The sequence below is a fragment of the Microcebus murinus genome, chromosome X, assembly GCF_040939455.1.
Source record: "Microcebus murinus isolate Inina chromosome X, M.murinus_Inina_mat1.0, whole genome shotgun sequence".
Lineage (NCBI taxonomy): Eukaryota > Metazoa > Chordata > Mammalia > Primates > Cheirogaleidae > Microcebus > Microcebus murinus.
Genome location: NC_134136.1, coordinates 103,988,421 through 104,007,190, shown reverse-complemented (window position 1 = coordinate 104,007,190; position 18,770 = coordinate 103,988,421). Strand labels below are relative to the sequence as shown.

The following is an 18,770-nucleotide window of genomic DNA, read 5'->3' as shown; positions in this document are numbered from 1 at the left end:
AGCAAAAAATTAAAGACTAGTTCTTGCAGATGAACTGTGTCATGCAACAATATAACACCAATAGGGTGGTCAGAAAATTCAATCAAATCAAAATACATATAGGTCTGCGGTAGCAAGTCCTGCTGACCAAATGCTCTCCTTAACGTTTATGCTCTCATACAATCAAAAATAAAAGCATTCTATTAGAATTTTAAAATGTCATCTATCATTTTACGTATAGCTAATTTATAGTTTCTATTAATGGGTTCTAGTACCTGGCATTTTTAGAGATGTTAATATCATCTTTTCTTTTCTTTTCTTTTCTTTTCTTTTCTTTTCTCTTTTCTTTTTTTATGCTGTCTTGACTCAGTTTTTAAATGCTGTCTTTACCCAGGACCCAACTGAGGCCCTGGCTGGAAGCCTGTCAATTCTCCATCTTGAGCAGCCAATTAAGTCAGCACCACAACCACTTCACTTATCAGGCTCTTACACTTTAGGGGGCCACTACTCACCCAGCCATGTTGCCCTGGGGCCAGGCATCAGACAACTAGGGACAACCCTCATGCCCTTGAACCCATGAAATTATTCAAATTAGCCAATTCTCAGGGAGCCAAAGAAACTTAGCTAACCTCAGTCCACTTGTTATATATAAACAGGCCCCTAAACCTCCTGTTATCCTGTCCCCTAGTACAACCCCATGCATGTCCCTGCCTTTCATCTATTTCAGTGTCAGTGCTTGTGCCCCACATTAAAAGAATCTTTAAATCTTATAAAACAGGGATCCTAGCCTGCTTTGTATTTTGTCCCCAGACACTTACTTGGGGCCAATCACATCCTTTTTTTGTCTTGCAATCTTCAGTGAGGTTTCATCCCTGGGAATGTTATGCAGTATTTGTTAAAGTTTCATCCCTCTGAAGTTTTGCTTTATACTGCTCAGGGATAATGCCAGATTAGTTCCATTTTTATGTTAATTTTTTAACTTAAGGGCTTTCAGGCCACACAGGTGGTATACACTCAAACACCGAAACCCATAAAATTACGGATTACTGGAATTCTTTTAAAAAAATGAAGATCTTAGGTCTGGGCAAGCCAACTGGCTTATCTTCCTCCTATGCCTGTGGTCACATTTTTTCTAGTTCACTTTCATAGGAGCCCTTCTAGAATCTTTGCTTTATACAGGACCTTGATTTACAACTCCTCACCCTTTAAGGCCCAAGTTCTAGTCTCATTTCCCCATGCAATCCTTAAAATCCAAGCCCTTGGTTGCTGATAATGACAATCTCAGCACACCTCTGACCTTCCCAAACCCATGGTGGACTTAAAGTTAGGTTCTTTTAATAGCTTCAGTTTTTGTTCTTTGTTTCCTTTTGGCCCATGAGATATACATTTTCAAACTTTCTTGAAAGCTCAGCTAATCATTTAAAAAGTTATATCTATTTTATTTTATCCAGCATTTCTAGGTGTCTGAGAACAGGAAATAGAGGTATCTAATCACTCACATTTCTCAAAGTGCATGCTCACTGTTTTTTCTTTTCTTTTTTTTTTTTTTCTCTTCAGATACAGTCTCACTCTGTTACCCAGGCTAGAGTGCCATGGCATCAGCCTAGCTCACAGCAACCTCAAACTCCTGGGCTCAAGCGATCCTCCTGCCTCAGCCTCCTGAGTATCTGGGACTACAGGCCTGCACCACCATGCCTGGCTAATTTTTTCTATATATTTTTAGTTGTCCAGCTAATTTCTTTCTTTTCTTTTCTTCTTCTTCTTTTTTTTTTTTTTTTTTTTTTTTTTTTTTTTTAGTAGAGACGGGGTCTTGCTGAGGCTGGTCTGGAACTGATACTTTGAGATCAGGAGTTTCAGACCAGCCTGAGCAAGAGCAAGACCCCATCTTTACTAAAAATAGAAAGAAATTATCTGGACAACAAAAAATATAGAAAAAATTAGCTGGGCATGGTGACACATGCCTGTAGTCCCAGCTACTCGGGAGGCTAAGACAGGAGCATGGCTTGAGCCCAGGAGTTTGAGGTTGCTGTGAGCTAGGCTGATGCCATGGCACTCTAGCCTGGGCAACAGAGTGAGACTCTGTCTAAAAACAGTAAATAAATAAATAAATAAATTCAAAGGTCCATAGGAAGTGGGCAATAAAAAGAATGGATTTTTTTTCAAATGCTATTTATGAAATCTAGAAGAATATCAGGTACTTGACAAGCATTAGAAAATATTTTAAGGGTGAGTAAATTGAGGTTATATGGATTAAATGAGTCATAATAAGTAAGAATTTAGAACCGATTCTGGCATAGTAAATGCTCAGTAGGTATTAATTATTCTCATTTACTTATTATTACTTATATTAATGAGAATCATCCAAGTATATGCTATCTTGTTTTCCCCATGGCCAGAAATGATACATCCCAATCTTCATATGGATATGTTATAAATTGCATACATTTTCTGCTTAAGAGTAAAAATGTGCTTTTTATTCAAAGTTATCACATCTTGACATTAAATGCTTACTTGATTCATACATTTTTGGACAACCCATTTAATATATTGAGAAATTAAACAATAAATTAAGGTAATTTATGTCAGTTTTTTCAGGTGAGTTATTAGAAATTACTTACAGGAGAGGTTTTTTGCTTTATGGATTGAGCTCCAAATTAACATTAGATAGCCAAATTGACTAAACTCAGTTTCATCATATTGTTGAGCTTTACTCTCTTTTAATTCAAAAGTTTGAATTAATATAAATGATCTATGAGTTACAAAATATGACAGATATTTACTTATAAAAACAGCTAAGACTGCAATATGCTCCAATTTATCAAAATCAATATATGTGATGGTTGCTGTGGGCATGGATGCTGGCATATTAGCAAACATACAAAGTAAAGTCTGGAAAGACCTGCCCCTATTATCAACTTTATCAATTTCTATTAGGTTACAGTCAGTAAAAGTACACTTGAATCCATGAAGTAATTTAACAAAAATAATTTTTTAAAAGGGAAACTATAATATACCATTTTGTAAAAAAGAAATAGGAAAAAAAAAAAATAGAAGCAATCACTCCACCCCCAGGCCAGACCACAAATACACCATTCCATTACATCAGTGACAGAAGAATTAAAGGTCTCAGTAAAATGTGTTTCAGTTGAACCTAAAAGATAAATCTTTCATAGCGATCATCACAGCTAATATGAAAACTACAATGCCTTGCTATTAATTATACAGTGGAGTAAATCATAGACTGAAGTTCAGGGAATTAAATTTTATTTCTAAATTTGTCACCATGATGCTTTGTAACCTTGATAAAGTCACTTAACCTTTCTTTGCCTCAGCTTCCTCATCCATAAAAAGAGGAGGAAGATATACCTTTTGAGACCATAAATTCAGCCTCTGGTTGATTGGAAAGTAGTTTAAATATACTGCTGTATTAACTCTGTTAAAAATGTTGTACTAAGTATAAAAATGCTACTAAAACTATCATATCTTTGTAGCAATCACTTCATTCTTTCCGCTTTTTTTTTTCAAGTAAGTTTTCCTTTCCTCACTTCCACACTGTTCTTGCTGACTCTCACACTTAATTGGGAAAATATTTCCTGAGATAACATTTTCAGAATCCATTCCCTTACCATTACTTCATTCTATGATCCGGCTCTAGAAATTAAATGGCTTTTTAACTGATCTGGCTCATTTCCAAATTTTGTGATGGAAATATGGTTGTTACTTTGTCTTAAATCTTTCTTTTTTAAATTATAGAAAAATGTTCTGGCTAGAAGGGGAAATAACCATTAATCAGACAAAAGTGAATATCATGCATTGTAATCAATACTTCTAAAAGAATCTAAATATTTCTTTTTTCCTTAGACCTAACAAATCCAAAATTACAAACCATTACTAATGTCTGTAATTTTTTTTGTCTGTGTAATTCACATTTTAAGAAGAGCTACAGTTCACATTTTAAGAACAGTCTAATTTATTTTTGAATAGCTAGGTCGCTTATGGACCACTTCTGGATGTGACATTTTCCTCATACCCACATTCCCACAAATAATTTAGCAGAGGGCTAGGATTATAGTAATAATCTGGATGTAAATTAGAGTTTAGTTCAAGGAATGATAAGAGATGACAGTTTACTCTGAGAGGCCGAGGCGGGAGGATTGCTCAAGGTCAGGAGTTCGAAACCAGCCTGAGCAAGAGCAAGACCTCATCTCTACTATAAATAGAAATAAATTAATTGGCCAACTAATATAGCTAGAAAAAATTAGCCGGGCATGGTGGCGCGTGCCAGCTACCAGTAGTCCCAGCTACTCGGGAGGCTGAGACAGGAGGATCACTTGAGCCCAGGAGTTTGAGGTTGCTGTGAGCTAGGCTGGCGCTACGGCACTCACTCTAGCCTGGGCAACAGAGCGAGACTCTGCCTCAAAAAAAAAAAAAAAAAAGATATGACAGTTTATATTAATACAAACTTAAATATTTTCACATTTTTTTTTATTTTATTTTATTTTTTTTTTTGAGACAGAGTCTCGCTTTGTTGCCCAGGCTAGAGTGAGTGCCGTGGCGACAGCCTAGCTCACAGCAACCTCAAACTCCTGGGCTCGAGTGATCCTTCTGCCTCAGCCTCCCAGGTAGCTGGGACTACAGGCATGCGCCACCATGCCCGGCTAATTTTTTATATATATATCAGTTGGCCAATTAATTTCTTTTCTATTTATAGTAGAGACGGGGTCTCGCTCTTGCTCAGGCTGGTTTTGAACTCCTGACCTTGAGCAATCCGCCCGCCTCGGCCTCCCAAGAGCTAGGATTACAGGCGTGAGCCACAGCGCCCGGCCTATTTTCACATTTTTATATAGCAATACTGAAGTACAAAAAAATTGCTATACAATCCAAATCAGAATTTTATGAATATCAAATCATATTTTATAATCTTTAAGAAATCATAAAGTTTGGAAGTAATGGACATTTCCTGTTTATGTTCCCTAGAATACATTTCACTTTGTTGACATCTCCAATTTCCTTTGGAATACCACACCTCTTCTCAGTCCATTTGGTTGGAGTAGGCCCATGACTCAAACCAGCCTAAAAAATAGCTAGTAAATTTGAGAATATTTATACTCTGAACAAGCAAATCCACTCCTAGGTAAAAATTCTATAGAAATGCCTGCTTACATGTTCAAGGAAATATGTGTCTGTGCATGTGTGTGCATAAGATGGTTAATGGCAATATTACTTTATTATTATTATTAACAAAAAGTTAAAATGAGCCCAAATGTCTATCAACAAAATGTGAGACTTTTATATAATGGAATATTATATATAGCATAAGAATAATGAATAAACAGCAGATAATCTGAATAACATACATGAATATTTAAAACAAATTGGAGTTGGAAAAGCCAGACATGATAGAATACACAATGCGTGGGTACAAATTTATAAGTTTCAAAAACAGGCAGAATTTATCTGTATTGCTTGGACATGCAATATTAGCTAATACAACTTTTTAAAAGGCAAGAAAACAAATACCATAAAAGTCATGTACAGAGCCAGTAATGAGGAGGAAGGGGATTATGATCAGAAGGGGACACGGGGCATCTGTGCTGCCTGTTCTGTTCTATTTATTCACCTACTTGGGTTCTTTTGATAACATACTAAGTAGCTGCATATTTATATTTTATACACTGATTTGTTATATTTCACTATTAAAAGAAACAAGTGAAGAACTGTGGGCTGGATTTTGGATTTCTGATTAGGATAAAAAATGTACCTAAACAGAGGGGAATTATACATTTTGGGAAAAAAATAGAAAAGAAGTGTATAATAGCATGTTATACAGGTTATATAGGTCCTTTTGCATATAACATTTTAAACAATAATTTCAATCCAAATAGAAGTATCTTCCAATAAAAATCTATTGACTTTTGTCAAGAAAAAGAAGCTAAGATGGTGGAATACAGAATAAAGAATAAAACATCTTGATAAACTAAGTAACATGAAGAATCTGAATAGGAAAATTCAGCAATGTATTTATATCTAAAAATTCAACCACAGGTAAGCATTTGACTTAATAATTAATATAAAGAAGGTGAAATCATTTGGCTTAAAGCTCAACACAAATCAGTAATATAACATAGGAAATGAAATGGTTGATGTAAGTAATGCTCAGTAATAAAAGTGGACTATGAGATCTGAATGGAGGGTGTGATTCCTACATTAATTTCTCTATTTTTAAAGGGTCAAGATTATTATTTTGCCTATTGTAAACACAATCTAAAAGCAATTGATTTAAACTGAATTTAAATCAATGGATCTATATAGAAGAGTGCCAGAGAAGAAGTAAATGAGGATAAAATGCAATCTTTTATCTCTCTCATTCCACATTGATCCAATGATATTAAATTCATTTGACAATGCACATTTGTTGAGTGACAACCATAGCTCAGGTATTATATTAGATTTTCATTGTGTTTGGGAACCCCAAATGGAAAATGGCATTGCCACTTTTGGTTTCAACTTCTATGTGTTAATAGCTTAGGAGTCATTACTGTTGCAGCAGCAAGAAAAAAACTGAAAAAACAAAAACCCAGTCTTTAGAGAACTCAGGGAAAACCACTACCATAAAATTTAGAGAGCAGGAGAATCTAGAAAGTCACAGCTAAATTTTTTACTTGGAGCAGAAGCCACTAGAACTATAAACTCCATCAGTAATCATCAGTACCAGACTCAGATATGACATAGATGTTAGAATTATCAGATGGAATTTAAAATAACTATGTTTAACATATTACTCAAATGGGAAAAAATAGACAACATGGTAGAACAGCTGGATAATGTAAGTAGAGAGACTGAAATTCTTAAAAAAGAGTCAAAAGGGAATGCTAGGAATTAAAAACATTGCAACAGAAATGAAGAATGCCTTTAATGGGCTTATCAGGACACTGGACATAGTATGGGAAATAATCAGTGGGCTTGAAAATAAGTCAGTAGAAACTTCACCAAGTGAAATGCAAAGAGAAAAAAGAATGATAACAACAGAACACCCAAGAGCTATGCGGTAATTTCAAAAGGCAAAATATATGTATAATTAGAATACCAAAAGTAGAAGAAAGAAGTAGAAAAAAATATTTGAAGTAATAATGGCCATGGTTTTCAAAATTAATGACAGACATCAAACCAGAAATCCAGGAAACTCTAAAAACACCAAGCAGGATAAATACCAAAATCACTACACCTAGGCATACCATATTCAAACTACAGAAAATCACAGACAGAGAAAATCTTGAAAAAATAAAGAGAAGCTATTATATCTATAGAACAATGAATGATAAGAATCAGAGTGAATGTCTCATCAAAAACCATGCAAGCAATAAAAGAGTAGAGTGAAATATTGAATATGGTGAAAGAAAAAAACGCAATCAAGAATTCTATATCCACCAAAATTATCCTTCAAAGGGGAAAGAGAAATAAAGGGATTCTCTGACAAGCAAAATCTGAGGAAATTCATCACAACTAGACCTTCATTGCAAGAAATGTTAAAAGAAGTTTTTCAGACAGAAAGAAAATATATAGGATAGAAATGTGGATCTATATAGAAGAGTGCCAGAGAAGAAGTAAATGAGGATAAAATGAAACCTTTTATTTCTCTCATTCCAAATTGATTTAAAAGATAAGCCTTTGTTTAAAGTAATAATAGTAGCCATATATATTGGGTGATTACATCATAAGTGAAATAAATGACAGCAATGTCAGAAGGGATGGGAGAGAGGAATTAGGAGTACTCCACCTGTACCGCATAGTGATTCTTGAAGATGGACTGAAATTAGCTAAAAATGTATTGGAATATCCAGAACTACCACTTAAAAAATTATAAAAAGAAGGAAAATTTGTATAAAAATGGAGGAGATAAAATGGGACCATATAAAATGTTCAATTTAATCTAAACATTTATACCCCTATAGTATGCTTAAATAAAAAAATTAAATTAAATTAAAAAAATGTTCAATTAGAATAAAAGAAGGCAGAAAAGAGCAGAGGAGATACATATTGCTAAGTGAAAGAAGCCAGTCTGAAAAGGGTAAATATTGTATGATTTTAATTATATGGCATTCTGAAAAAAGCAAAACAATAGTTATGGTAGAAAGATCAATGGTTTCTAGGTATTCAGGAAGGAGGAAGAAGGGCTAAACGGGTGAAGCACGGTGTCTTTTTTAGGGCAGTGAAATTATTCTGTATGATAGTATAATTGTGAATATATGACACTATGCATTTTTTAAAACCCCTAGATTCTAGAACTTCACAGCACAAAGAAAGAACCTTAATGTATGCCAATGTTTAAAGAAATCATTCAGGAGGTTGGAAGATACCAGTAAATAAAAACAGAAAGTAATGAAACAATTTAACTATATTACAACTGTGAGACAACCTCATTGAATGGGGTGAGGGAAGAGGTGTTGACTTAAACAACTCTGGAAATGAGTGGAATCTGTAAGGCTAAAGGCCAAAGGAACTGTACATAAGCACTATATTCTGGCAAAGTTGTTTCTCACATGAGTACAGGTTAACAAATTCTAATCTCACTATACATGTATATTGGAAGTAAACAATTAAGTGAATCAATGGCAGATAGTGGGAACCAGTTTTCTCTCTGTTGGATTGCCAGGTTATACATAAGCAAGAAGAGGCTAGGATGATCCATATAGAAATGAATTAGAATTGGAAACATCAGAATGAACTCATGTTTATCTTAATATATAAATATAGACAGTTACACATGGAAATATTTATAGATATGTGTATATATATATAGGTTAGTATACACATTTTTCTTTGCTCTGTCAACTGAAACGGCTTAGAAGCAACTGTACTCCAGTAGCAATGAGTACACTCAACACACAGATCTTAGTTTCTAGTATAATTCTTCAATAAAAGGGACTCTTTGAAAAAAATATCTGATTTAGCAATTGGAGCAGGAAATATATAAGATGAGCTTGGAGAATCTCACACACTCACACACACACACACACACACACACAATGATGGGGGAAGGCCCAAGAGACAAAGGAGTAAACTAAAAGAACTTCTAATATTCAAAGTTATAATAATTTGAACAACAAAAAATAAATAAGATAATTTGGATTACAAATCAAAGTATAAAATAAATATCTATGAGTCTATACTGATATAGATAAACAATTGAATAAGTAGATAAATGTGGCAGAATAGACATATGTCTCATGTAAAAGAATATCAAATAATTTATGTGGATACTTTGCCCTCGAAGAGGTGGAGCATAAATTTTCACTCCTTCAGTGTGGACTGCATATAGTAAATTCCTTCCAAAAAGTAGAGTGAAAAAAGGGGTGGAGGGGAGAATGATTCTACAGCAAAAAAAAACCCCTGACAAACACTACCTCAGATGCTCAAAGTCAATATCTACAGTGATAAATCATGTTGATAGTATGATATGCTATGATTTTTCCTCTGTGATCTTTCTTCCAAGAACATATAACCTCAGTCTAATCATGACAATTACAAAAAACGATGGCGATCTAGCAGCTCTTATATTATCCCGGATAGAACTTGAGGCCATCCTCCAAAATGAGGTATCACAAGAATGGAAAAATAAGCACCACATTTACTTGCCATCAAATTGGCACTAACTGATCAACACTAAGGTGCTCACATGGTAGTAATATTAATTGGGGATTGGGGGGATGGGGTGGGTAAACTCACAACTAATGGATGGGATGAGCATTGTATGGGGGAAGGGCATGCCTCTAATCCTGGCTTGGGTGAGGCAAAGTCAAAACATGTAGTCAAAATGTTTGTACCCCCGTAATATCCTGAAATAATAAAAAAAAAACAACAAGCCAGACAAATCCCAATTCCCAAATATAGGACATTCTACAAAATACCTACAAAGTACTCTTCAAAATCCTAAAGGTCATAAAAAATAAAAAAATGTGAAAGAGTCACAGCCAAGAGGAGCCTAAGGAGACCTGACACCTAAATGTTATGTACTATTCTAGATGTGATCCTGGAACAGAAAAAGGACATTAAGTAAAAAGTAAAGAAATCTGAATAAACTATTGACTTTAGTTAATAATATTGTATCAAACTTAGCTCAATAATTATAACAAATGTACCATATTAATAAGAGATGTTAATAATAGGGGAAACTGGATGTGGGTATATAGGATTTCTACTATCTTTGTAATTTTCTGTAAATCTAAAACTGTTCTGAAATCAAATATTTATTTAAAAAATAAATAAGGCATTGGCCTTGACTTGAAGTAGGACACATTCTTGTGGAAAAACAGGAGTATCAACAAATAGGATGAAATGTGCTTAAGTGCTGCAATTGGGATGCTAAACGTGCTGTGGTTGCATGAAGGACTGTGTACCTCAAAAAGGAGGTAATATGTTAGCTGTGACTTGAAGAAAGAGAATCAGCCCTGTGACAATGGGGAAGAAAAAGCCTTCCAGAGAGAGACACCTCAAGTAAGGGTTCAAAGGGAGGGCACTGGAGGAGAACGGTAAAAACTTCAATGTGGCTGAGGCTTATAAAAGACAATGAAGGTGGCCTGGCACGGTGGCTCATCTCTGTAATACTAGCACTCTGGGAGTCTGAGGTGGGAGGATTGCTTGAGGTCAGGAATTCGAGACCAGCCTGAGCAAGAGGGAGACCCTGTCTCTACTAAAAATAGAAAGAAATTAGCTGGGTGTGGTGGCGTGCTCCTGACTCCAGGATTCCCTAGCCCAGAGAACAGAGAAAACAAACAAACAAACGAACTAACAAAAAAAAAACGATAGCTAGAGATGATGCTGGGACATCTTAAATTTTTAATACAAAAAAAAATGTTTAAAATACCAAAAGTACTGGGCAGGTTTATTACCCCTTTCACTGGGATCTGTTTTCCTGAATTACTACATCATTTAATTAGGCATATACACTTTCAATAATGGAAGGTTAGCCCATAAAAGCTCAATATTGCCTGCACATGCAACCATTTCATTTAGCCAGAAATTTCCTTTTCACATATAGGATTATTTTTAAAGAGACATTATAACAAACTTCAAAACAGTTGTTTATTATCAGTTAATTCAGCTCCACTAAAACTAAATAATGCCATGTTTTGCATAATATTTACATTAAGTACAATAGATAATGATATGCAGAAAACTAAGATACAAAACAGTGATTCATTATCATTCAGAAACTGCTCACCTTTGTTGCTTTACTGAGGGATAGGTTTTGGGTTCTTTCATTTGGCCACAGTGAAAGCAAATGTGCTATAGTATCACACAATTTAAAGCGATGTTATGCATAAATTTATCTTCTCAATAGACTTGTTGCTAATACCTAAAATGCATTTTACTATATACTGTTTTTCACTCCAGGGCATGCAGTTCCCCATTCACCCAAAATTTCATATATATATAGTCAAACTGTGCTTTATAATTTGTATGTCCAAGCCAGCATCTCGGGTAAGGATACCTAATACAGAAATATTCTTGATAATCAATTGAGTGAAAACTTTCACTAACTTCCTCTTGGATATCAAGACTTAATTATTTTTTACTTTCAAACAAAGGAAAGAAGATATTTTTGGACAAATAAATTTAGGAAAGTATAGTAGCCCTGGAAAGCGTCTAGGAGAAAAGAGTTCTATTTTGTTTCTATGAGATAGCCTTATATAAATTGTTTTAGCATTTGGGACCCTTTCTAGTTTCCATGGGATTATATTCCAATTGTCATGTACTAGATAGTGGCTTAGAATCCTAGTATTTCTAGAAAGGGGAAAGATATTTTTACTAAGAATTAATTCTATACTCTGAAGATTAAAGACTGGAAGTACATTCTATTTTCTGTTCAGAAAAAAATTGTTTTACTTTATATTTTTAAATTCCTTTGTCTCAATAGCTATTGCTTAGAAAAGTTACGTCAGTATAGACTGAAAGCGCTGACTCCTAGCCACTAGACCACCATGGAATTCAGTATAAATTAAGATAAAAAATGAATAATAGATAAAAACAAATTTCAATATTTACAAACAGATATATGAAAAGAAATTGATTATTATAAGATATAGGTGACTATCACAAAACACTTTTCATATACAGGAAAACTATTTTTAGTGCATCAATGAACAAATAAATATCTCTTTAAATAGCTACTATCCTTTTTATGCTTTTCTATATATGTTTTACATATATCATATAAAAAAGTCACCAAGAAGAATCTCTCTTAATAAGAATATGAGAATGATGCTTTTAACTTCCCAATGTTGCTCTTATTTTCCCTCCCTTTTTTTTTTTTTAGAGCTCCACCAGGTGTGTATTCCCTCCCTTTTTATCATGGAATCACTTTTAGAGTAGTACACTATAAAGTAAAAAAGGTGTGAATACATGACATAAAGATGATGTACATTAAGATATAATTCTTTATTTTATAAATTGATTTCATACATATTACCTTACCTTCTTTGATCCTTTCGAAAACTAGATGAAATAAGCAAGCCAATTTTATCATCAACATTTGAAGAAACTAATATTTTGAATGTTGTAGCGATTCCACCAAAGCCATGTAGCTAGTGAATTGTAGATTCATGATTATAGGTAATGATCTGAATCTTATTCTCATGTCCTTCTGCCTTAGCAGCCAGATATGGGAATGACACAATGTATCACATCTCATATAATTATTCAATAATTGTACCTGAAATTATTTTATTTCAAGTTTATGAAAACACATATGTCATATTCATAGAGTGATAAATGAATAAAAGAGAAAAGTGATTTTTCTAATTTGGAGCAAGGTAGGAAGACAGAGGTAAATTTCGTATATTCCATTTTACCACTCTAGAAAATGTTTCCAAAAATGATACCACTACAAAATATAAGCATATTTTGGGAAATTGTAAACTCATTATTTCAAGTAATTTCAAAAGCTAGCATTTCTATAATGCCTCAAACATATTCTCTTCAAACTTTCAAATGTATGTAGGTGGAAGATGATTTAAAAGCAGGGATGAATAAATCTCAGTTAAGTACTTCTTTCATTGCATAGATTTAAAAAACAATATGCAGCATAAAAATTTAGTAGTTTCATTACTCGCAAATGAAATAACAAATACTATGGTTACCTGTAACAGTTAATTCAGTAGTTCTTCTCACAACAAAGCCTCCATATTTTAATTCACAAGTATAATTTCCAATGTCATCTTCTCTGACTTCTCTGATAAGCAGGGTATCTCTTTTGAATACAATACTTGGCCTCCATGTTTTTGTCCTACATTCCTACATAAAAAACATAAAATTTTGCATATTTTAAAGGGACTAACAAGATTGGAATTAATGCTAAAGAATTTCAACCCTTTTCCAAATCACTGGGAAATGTGGTACCTCAATTTGAAAAGAATATTTTTAGAAAGAGTCACTTTACTAACTTCTAAGATTAGTGCCTCTATATCAGATATATTGATTTACTAGATATAAGAATAGAGACTTATAAGTAGATATGACTACTCCTGTTATTTCTAGAAGCAAATATTTCACATTCAATAATTGTGAAATTAACCATATTGAAATTGATAACATAAAATACAAAATATATAATTTTAATGGAAAGTAGAAAATTAGTTCTACAAAAGAAAATGCTTCTATTTCAATATTTGAAATAATTTAATACTGCATTTAGTAAAAAATAAACCTATTCATAGCATGTGCATTCTAAAATCCATGAAAGAAACAGTCAGCATTTATATGCAAGGTCTTTATAGTCTCATAAATATCTGTTTTCATTGTTCATAGTCCTACCAAATTATGGTGCCTGAATTAAGCTTTGGATTATAATGATGTTGGCTCAGGAGACTTCTGTTTTTGCCAAAACAGAAGTCCATTTTCTCCAGCCAGATTTGAAATCAATGGAATGAGGATAAAATAGCTTTAAACTCTTTGACACTTTTCAGAGGTAATATTATTTCTAAAAAATTGCCTTACCAAATCAAATTTCTGTAGACTATTATTTTATGTGGCTAAATGCCTTTGTGTAATTGAGGGGCAATTATCTAGTTATTTGAGACCAAAATATATACTGTATATGCCATATTATTTGTATGAACTGTTATAATTGTATCAATTATACACTGAATGTGTAGAATCTGTTTAGCCTGACTAATTATTTTACAGTATTCTATTAATACTTTAGAAGTAGCCTTTAAATTCAGCTATTTACAATACAGAGGCTAAACCCTGACTATGGAAAAATAATCTGAAATGTTATAAGACTTTTAAATTTCACATAAATTGCATCTCCAGCACCACTCCACTAGTTTATATAGCTTAAGGTCAACATAGTGGAAATATGACTAAAGGACCAGCAATTTTTTTAATTGAGTGTTATGTGAATGTGTATAGTCTCTCATCTTTCAGTAAATTCTGAGATGCTTTTGCAAAAGGTGAGAAAAAAACACACAACTATTAAAAGCAACTCATTAGTGAACAAAAAAGAAATTGCATATCTATAAGCTGAATGTTCACATATGAAGACTAGAAAGAAAAATCTGGAGTAAAGACCTTGGGTCAAACTCCCCAAACTGCCACTCTCCCTTGAAGCAATCATCAGGGCTTGCTCAGAATCTGTCTGTGGAAGGCAGGCAAGCCATAGAATATCAAGGATGAGAAATACTATAACAATTAAGAAAAGAGAAAAATATTCCCCACAAGAACAGAAACCAGTGGGGCTAATTTTTGAATGCTGTTTAACATTGTCTAGGATAGAAAATCAAGCAAGTGACAAGTAGAAAAACCTTTCAACAGTTCCCTTGATGTCCTGAATCCTCTGTTTTTTATTATCAAAAAACAAAATTAAGTTTGAGGGAAAAGCATTCCTCATTTTGGCAAAATCCTTTAAAAATTGTTAAAAGTTGGTTTCTTGTTTCTTTTCTTTCTTTCCTTGTTTCATTTCTAACAGTTTTTTAATTCATTAGCAATCGGTTATGGGGGCCCACATTCCATATACTGACATTTGTGGATTTAGTTATGAAGAGGTCTATTTTCCTGAAGTCCTACTTCCAGTGAGTTTGACAAAGCAAATGTTACATAAGGAATCTTTAAACCATGAATAAAATACTCTGGAGGATGTTTATGGCATCTATACTCTATTTTTTTTGGAGTATGTTCAATAACAAAAAATTATTTTATGGTACAAACGAGCTTAAAATTATGTTCAAATATGAAATATCAGTAAATGTCAATGATGTGATGGGAAAGATAGAGGTTGGATTATTCTATTTAAGTTTAAAATTTCTTTTGTTTTTCGAAGAAAGTTACCTTAACACTATCTTTATGAATTTATAAAAATTTCCTCAGATGTTATTTCTTTAAAATATGTTTGTTTATGCATGAAAAGAATTAGAATATGGACAAAATTATGTCCATTAAACAGAAGATTCCATTAAAAATCAGTGTACCATTTTATCATAGAAGAAAATCAATCCTTTTTCTCCTTGTTTGGAGACATTTTGGAATGCTAGCGTGAAGAACCCTGAAATGAATATTCATTGTATTTTAGATGCTGCAATTATCAACTCGGACTATACTAGATTTGAAAAATTGCCCATATAAACAAGATATAAACATAAACACAACAGCTTATTACAATGGACTACCAATACAAATATTGAGTAGAATTTATCAAAGCCACTGGTTAGAAAACATAATGACCAGCACAACTTGCTTTAGTATTCTAGGAAGGCACAGCTGAACTATATCACACCCATTTTTTTCACACCCATTTTTAACTTTTTAATCCAATTTGCCCCAGAATAAGATGCACATTATTTATAAGCAATGAAATCACCCATAGACAATACCTTGTACCAAAGGATTTCAGGTTCTCTGGTTGGTAGTAAAAAATCTTCTATGTCACGGCACGAAATTTCCTTGCTTTTGCTAAGTTCAGCTTTTTCAAAGTACTTCATCTTGGAATTGTAGCAGAGTCCAGTGTCATTTTCACCCACTGTCAGTGAGATGGATACTTTCATACAGTAAGTAGAGTTTCTGTAACAAAGTACAATAAATATGGTGACCTGGTGTGAACAACAAAAAAAAAGCAAGTGCTGCCAAGGCACTGTGTTTAATTCACTCAAAAAAAGGCAAAAACTCCATTGTTTAATTCATTTTATGGTATCTTGACTTATTCCACAAGGTTCTCTGTTGTCACCCAACTAAACAATGCTTGATTTTGTGAACTCAACTGTATATTTGTTTCTATTTGCCAGGAAAAAAATTTTTTTATATATACCTAAGTTCAATTTGAAAAATGTTCAATAGAGATTTTTGTACCTAGAAAAAGAGAAGAAAAATAAAGGAAGATTTAGGTCAGGAGGAAAGTCAAGCCTGGGTTTATGCTAAAATTGGCAAACTCAGTAGAGAAGTAGAAAAAAATGTAACTGACCTACTAATCACAGTAGAAGGACAGGAATAATGCTTCTCACTCTTACAGTGCCAGTGGTCTGGTAAGAGGAGAAGTTATTGATGAGTCAGAGCAGGAAATGGTCTTAGATAAAAGTATTGCAAAGTTACTATCTTTACTGACCCATATCTATTTGGGTTAGTACCTGCAGTTGAGGTTGTTGGAAAGAAGCATTCTACTGTGTTACATAAGGACAACCCTATTCTGATAGATTCTACAGAACCAGCTCATTAAATCAGCATCTCATTTTTTTCCTTGCTGGTTCCTAAATCAAGTTTACAACTTGGAACAAGCGGAAATATAAGTCATGTTCAAAGATCTTTTGGAAGAGTTGTGATCAAATGAAATTTTTGTGTAAATTGTACTTCTGCTTGCTATTCAAGTCTCTGGACATTCAGTGAACACTAATAATGTGTCAGGCATGATGCCATCCAGTGGGAATAAAGAGAAGAATAACACTGGATTCAAAATTGGGTAGAGAACTTCTCATTTGGTAAGTGCCTAAAATGGTTTGTATATTTGTCCCCTCTAACTAACTCCACGTTGAAATTTGATCTCCAGTGTTGGAGGTGGGGCAAATGGGAGGTGTTTGTCATGGGGGCAGATCCCTCATGAATGGCTTGGTTCCCTACCCCACCCACTCTTTTTGAATGAGTTCTTGCTGTATTAGTAAATGCAAGAGCTGGTTGTTTAAAAGAGCTTTCCACCTCCCCCCTCTCTCTTGCTCCCTTCTCTTGCCATGTGACACACTTGCCTCCACCTTTGTCTTCCACCATGATTGGTGCCGTACTTCTTGTACAGTCTGCAGAACCATGGGCCAAATAAAGCTCTTTTCTTTATAAATTACCCAGCCGCAAATATCCCCTTATAGATATGCAAACGGACTAAGACAGAGGCCAACTGCTTATTCATGAACTTGGCCATCAAATCCCTATATTTTGGTGTCAATGCTTTCTATCACTACAAAACTGAGCAATTTATTTAACTCATCTGGGTCTCAGGTGGGGTGGAGGGGCAGTACTTTCCTGAGTATTAAATAGGACACTGAATAGAAATATGCTTGGCCTGCTATAGGTGCTCAGTGATGGTGATTCCTCTTTGCATCTGTGCACACAGACCACAGGCCCCAAGTATTCCTCCTTATTCAGCTATGATGCTTTGACATTTAAGCAGCTCCCTTATTTAGATTCTTGCTTTTGTTTAATGCTAAAATGACACAATGAGAAAGGCTAAAATAAAACCGGTTAGTTTGACTATTCAACTTTATATTGGGTAAAAAAAGAATATTTCCACAAAATTAGCAGGTTTTTTGTTGAATGTGAACATCTTTCCCTTCCTATAATACCTAGCCCACAGGTAGATAAAAAACACTTAATAGGTGAAACCATTAACCATTAAACAAAGTCATTCAAAAGTCTGAAAAAAGTCCCGAGAGTTTATGTTCAAGAATTTTGCTAGAATAAGACATATTCCCTGTCCTGAGCCCCTCATAATCCAGGCAAAGAGATATCCAAGTAAATAGTTGATATAAAATATGATAAGTACTACAAAGACATGTGAACTACCACAGTTGTGTCAAAGAAAGAAACAAGAAAGCTTCATAAATGGTGATATGTGAATTGTCTTATAAAGAATGAGTAAGAATTTGGCAATTTTTTTTCTTTGTGTTTTTTTAGTAGACCAGCAGACAAAGGAAGGAATTTGGCCATTTTGAGAAGAGTTATTTCAGGGAATGGTATGCACAAAGGCTGGAAGGCATGAAACAACTTGGTATGCTTAAGGAACTGCAAATAATGTGAAGTTGCTGGAGTATAAGGTAGTTATAAAGGACATGACACTGGAGAGGTACACAGGAACCAGACTGAAACCCATATAAGCCACTTCAAAAAGTTTGGGTTTTCTATTGAGGAATGATGAAATTTGGATCTTGGAAAGATTTTTTTTTTTCTGATTGTAATGAGAAAAATGGATTAGATTGTAAGGAAGACAAAATGCAGTGAGACAAATTAGAAAGCAATCGCACTCATTCAGGAAAAACCAGCAGCCTCAAAAAAGGCAATGCACCTTGAGATAGAAAAAGTGATCATGTCCAAAATATATTTAAAATATTGAATCAATATAACAGTGAGGGAGCAAAGGAGAGAGGCATCCAAGATGATGAAGAATTTTTCTCAGTTGAGCATATGAAAGGTAAAGTCAAACTTGCAGCATGAAAAATACTGAAAAAGAAATAGCTTTGAGAGAAAAGAGTGTGTTAAATTTTAGCTTGAGCTTCACACCCACATGAAAAAGGTATCTCTCTTTGGGTTTGCCAGCAACA

At 33.9% G+C, this 18,770-nt stretch overlaps 1 protein-coding gene across 1 annotated transcript in view; it reads right to left on the bottom strand.

The window, feature by feature from the left end:
• Positions 1 to 18,770, bottom strand: part of IL1RAPL1 (interleukin 1 receptor accessory protein like 1) — a 1,316,165-nt gene that overhangs the window by 530,700 nt on the left and 766,695 nt on the right. Inside the window, exons 4-5 of the mRNA XM_012756926.2 lie at positions 15,849 to 16,035; positions 13,119 to 13,272 (exon numbers count right to left, since the gene is read on the bottom strand). Coding sequence (XP_012612380.1) covers positions 13,119 to 13,272; positions 15,849 to 16,035 — 341 coding nt within the window. The remainder of the gene's footprint in view (positions 1 to 13,118; positions 13,273 to 15,848; positions 16,036 to 18,770) is intronic.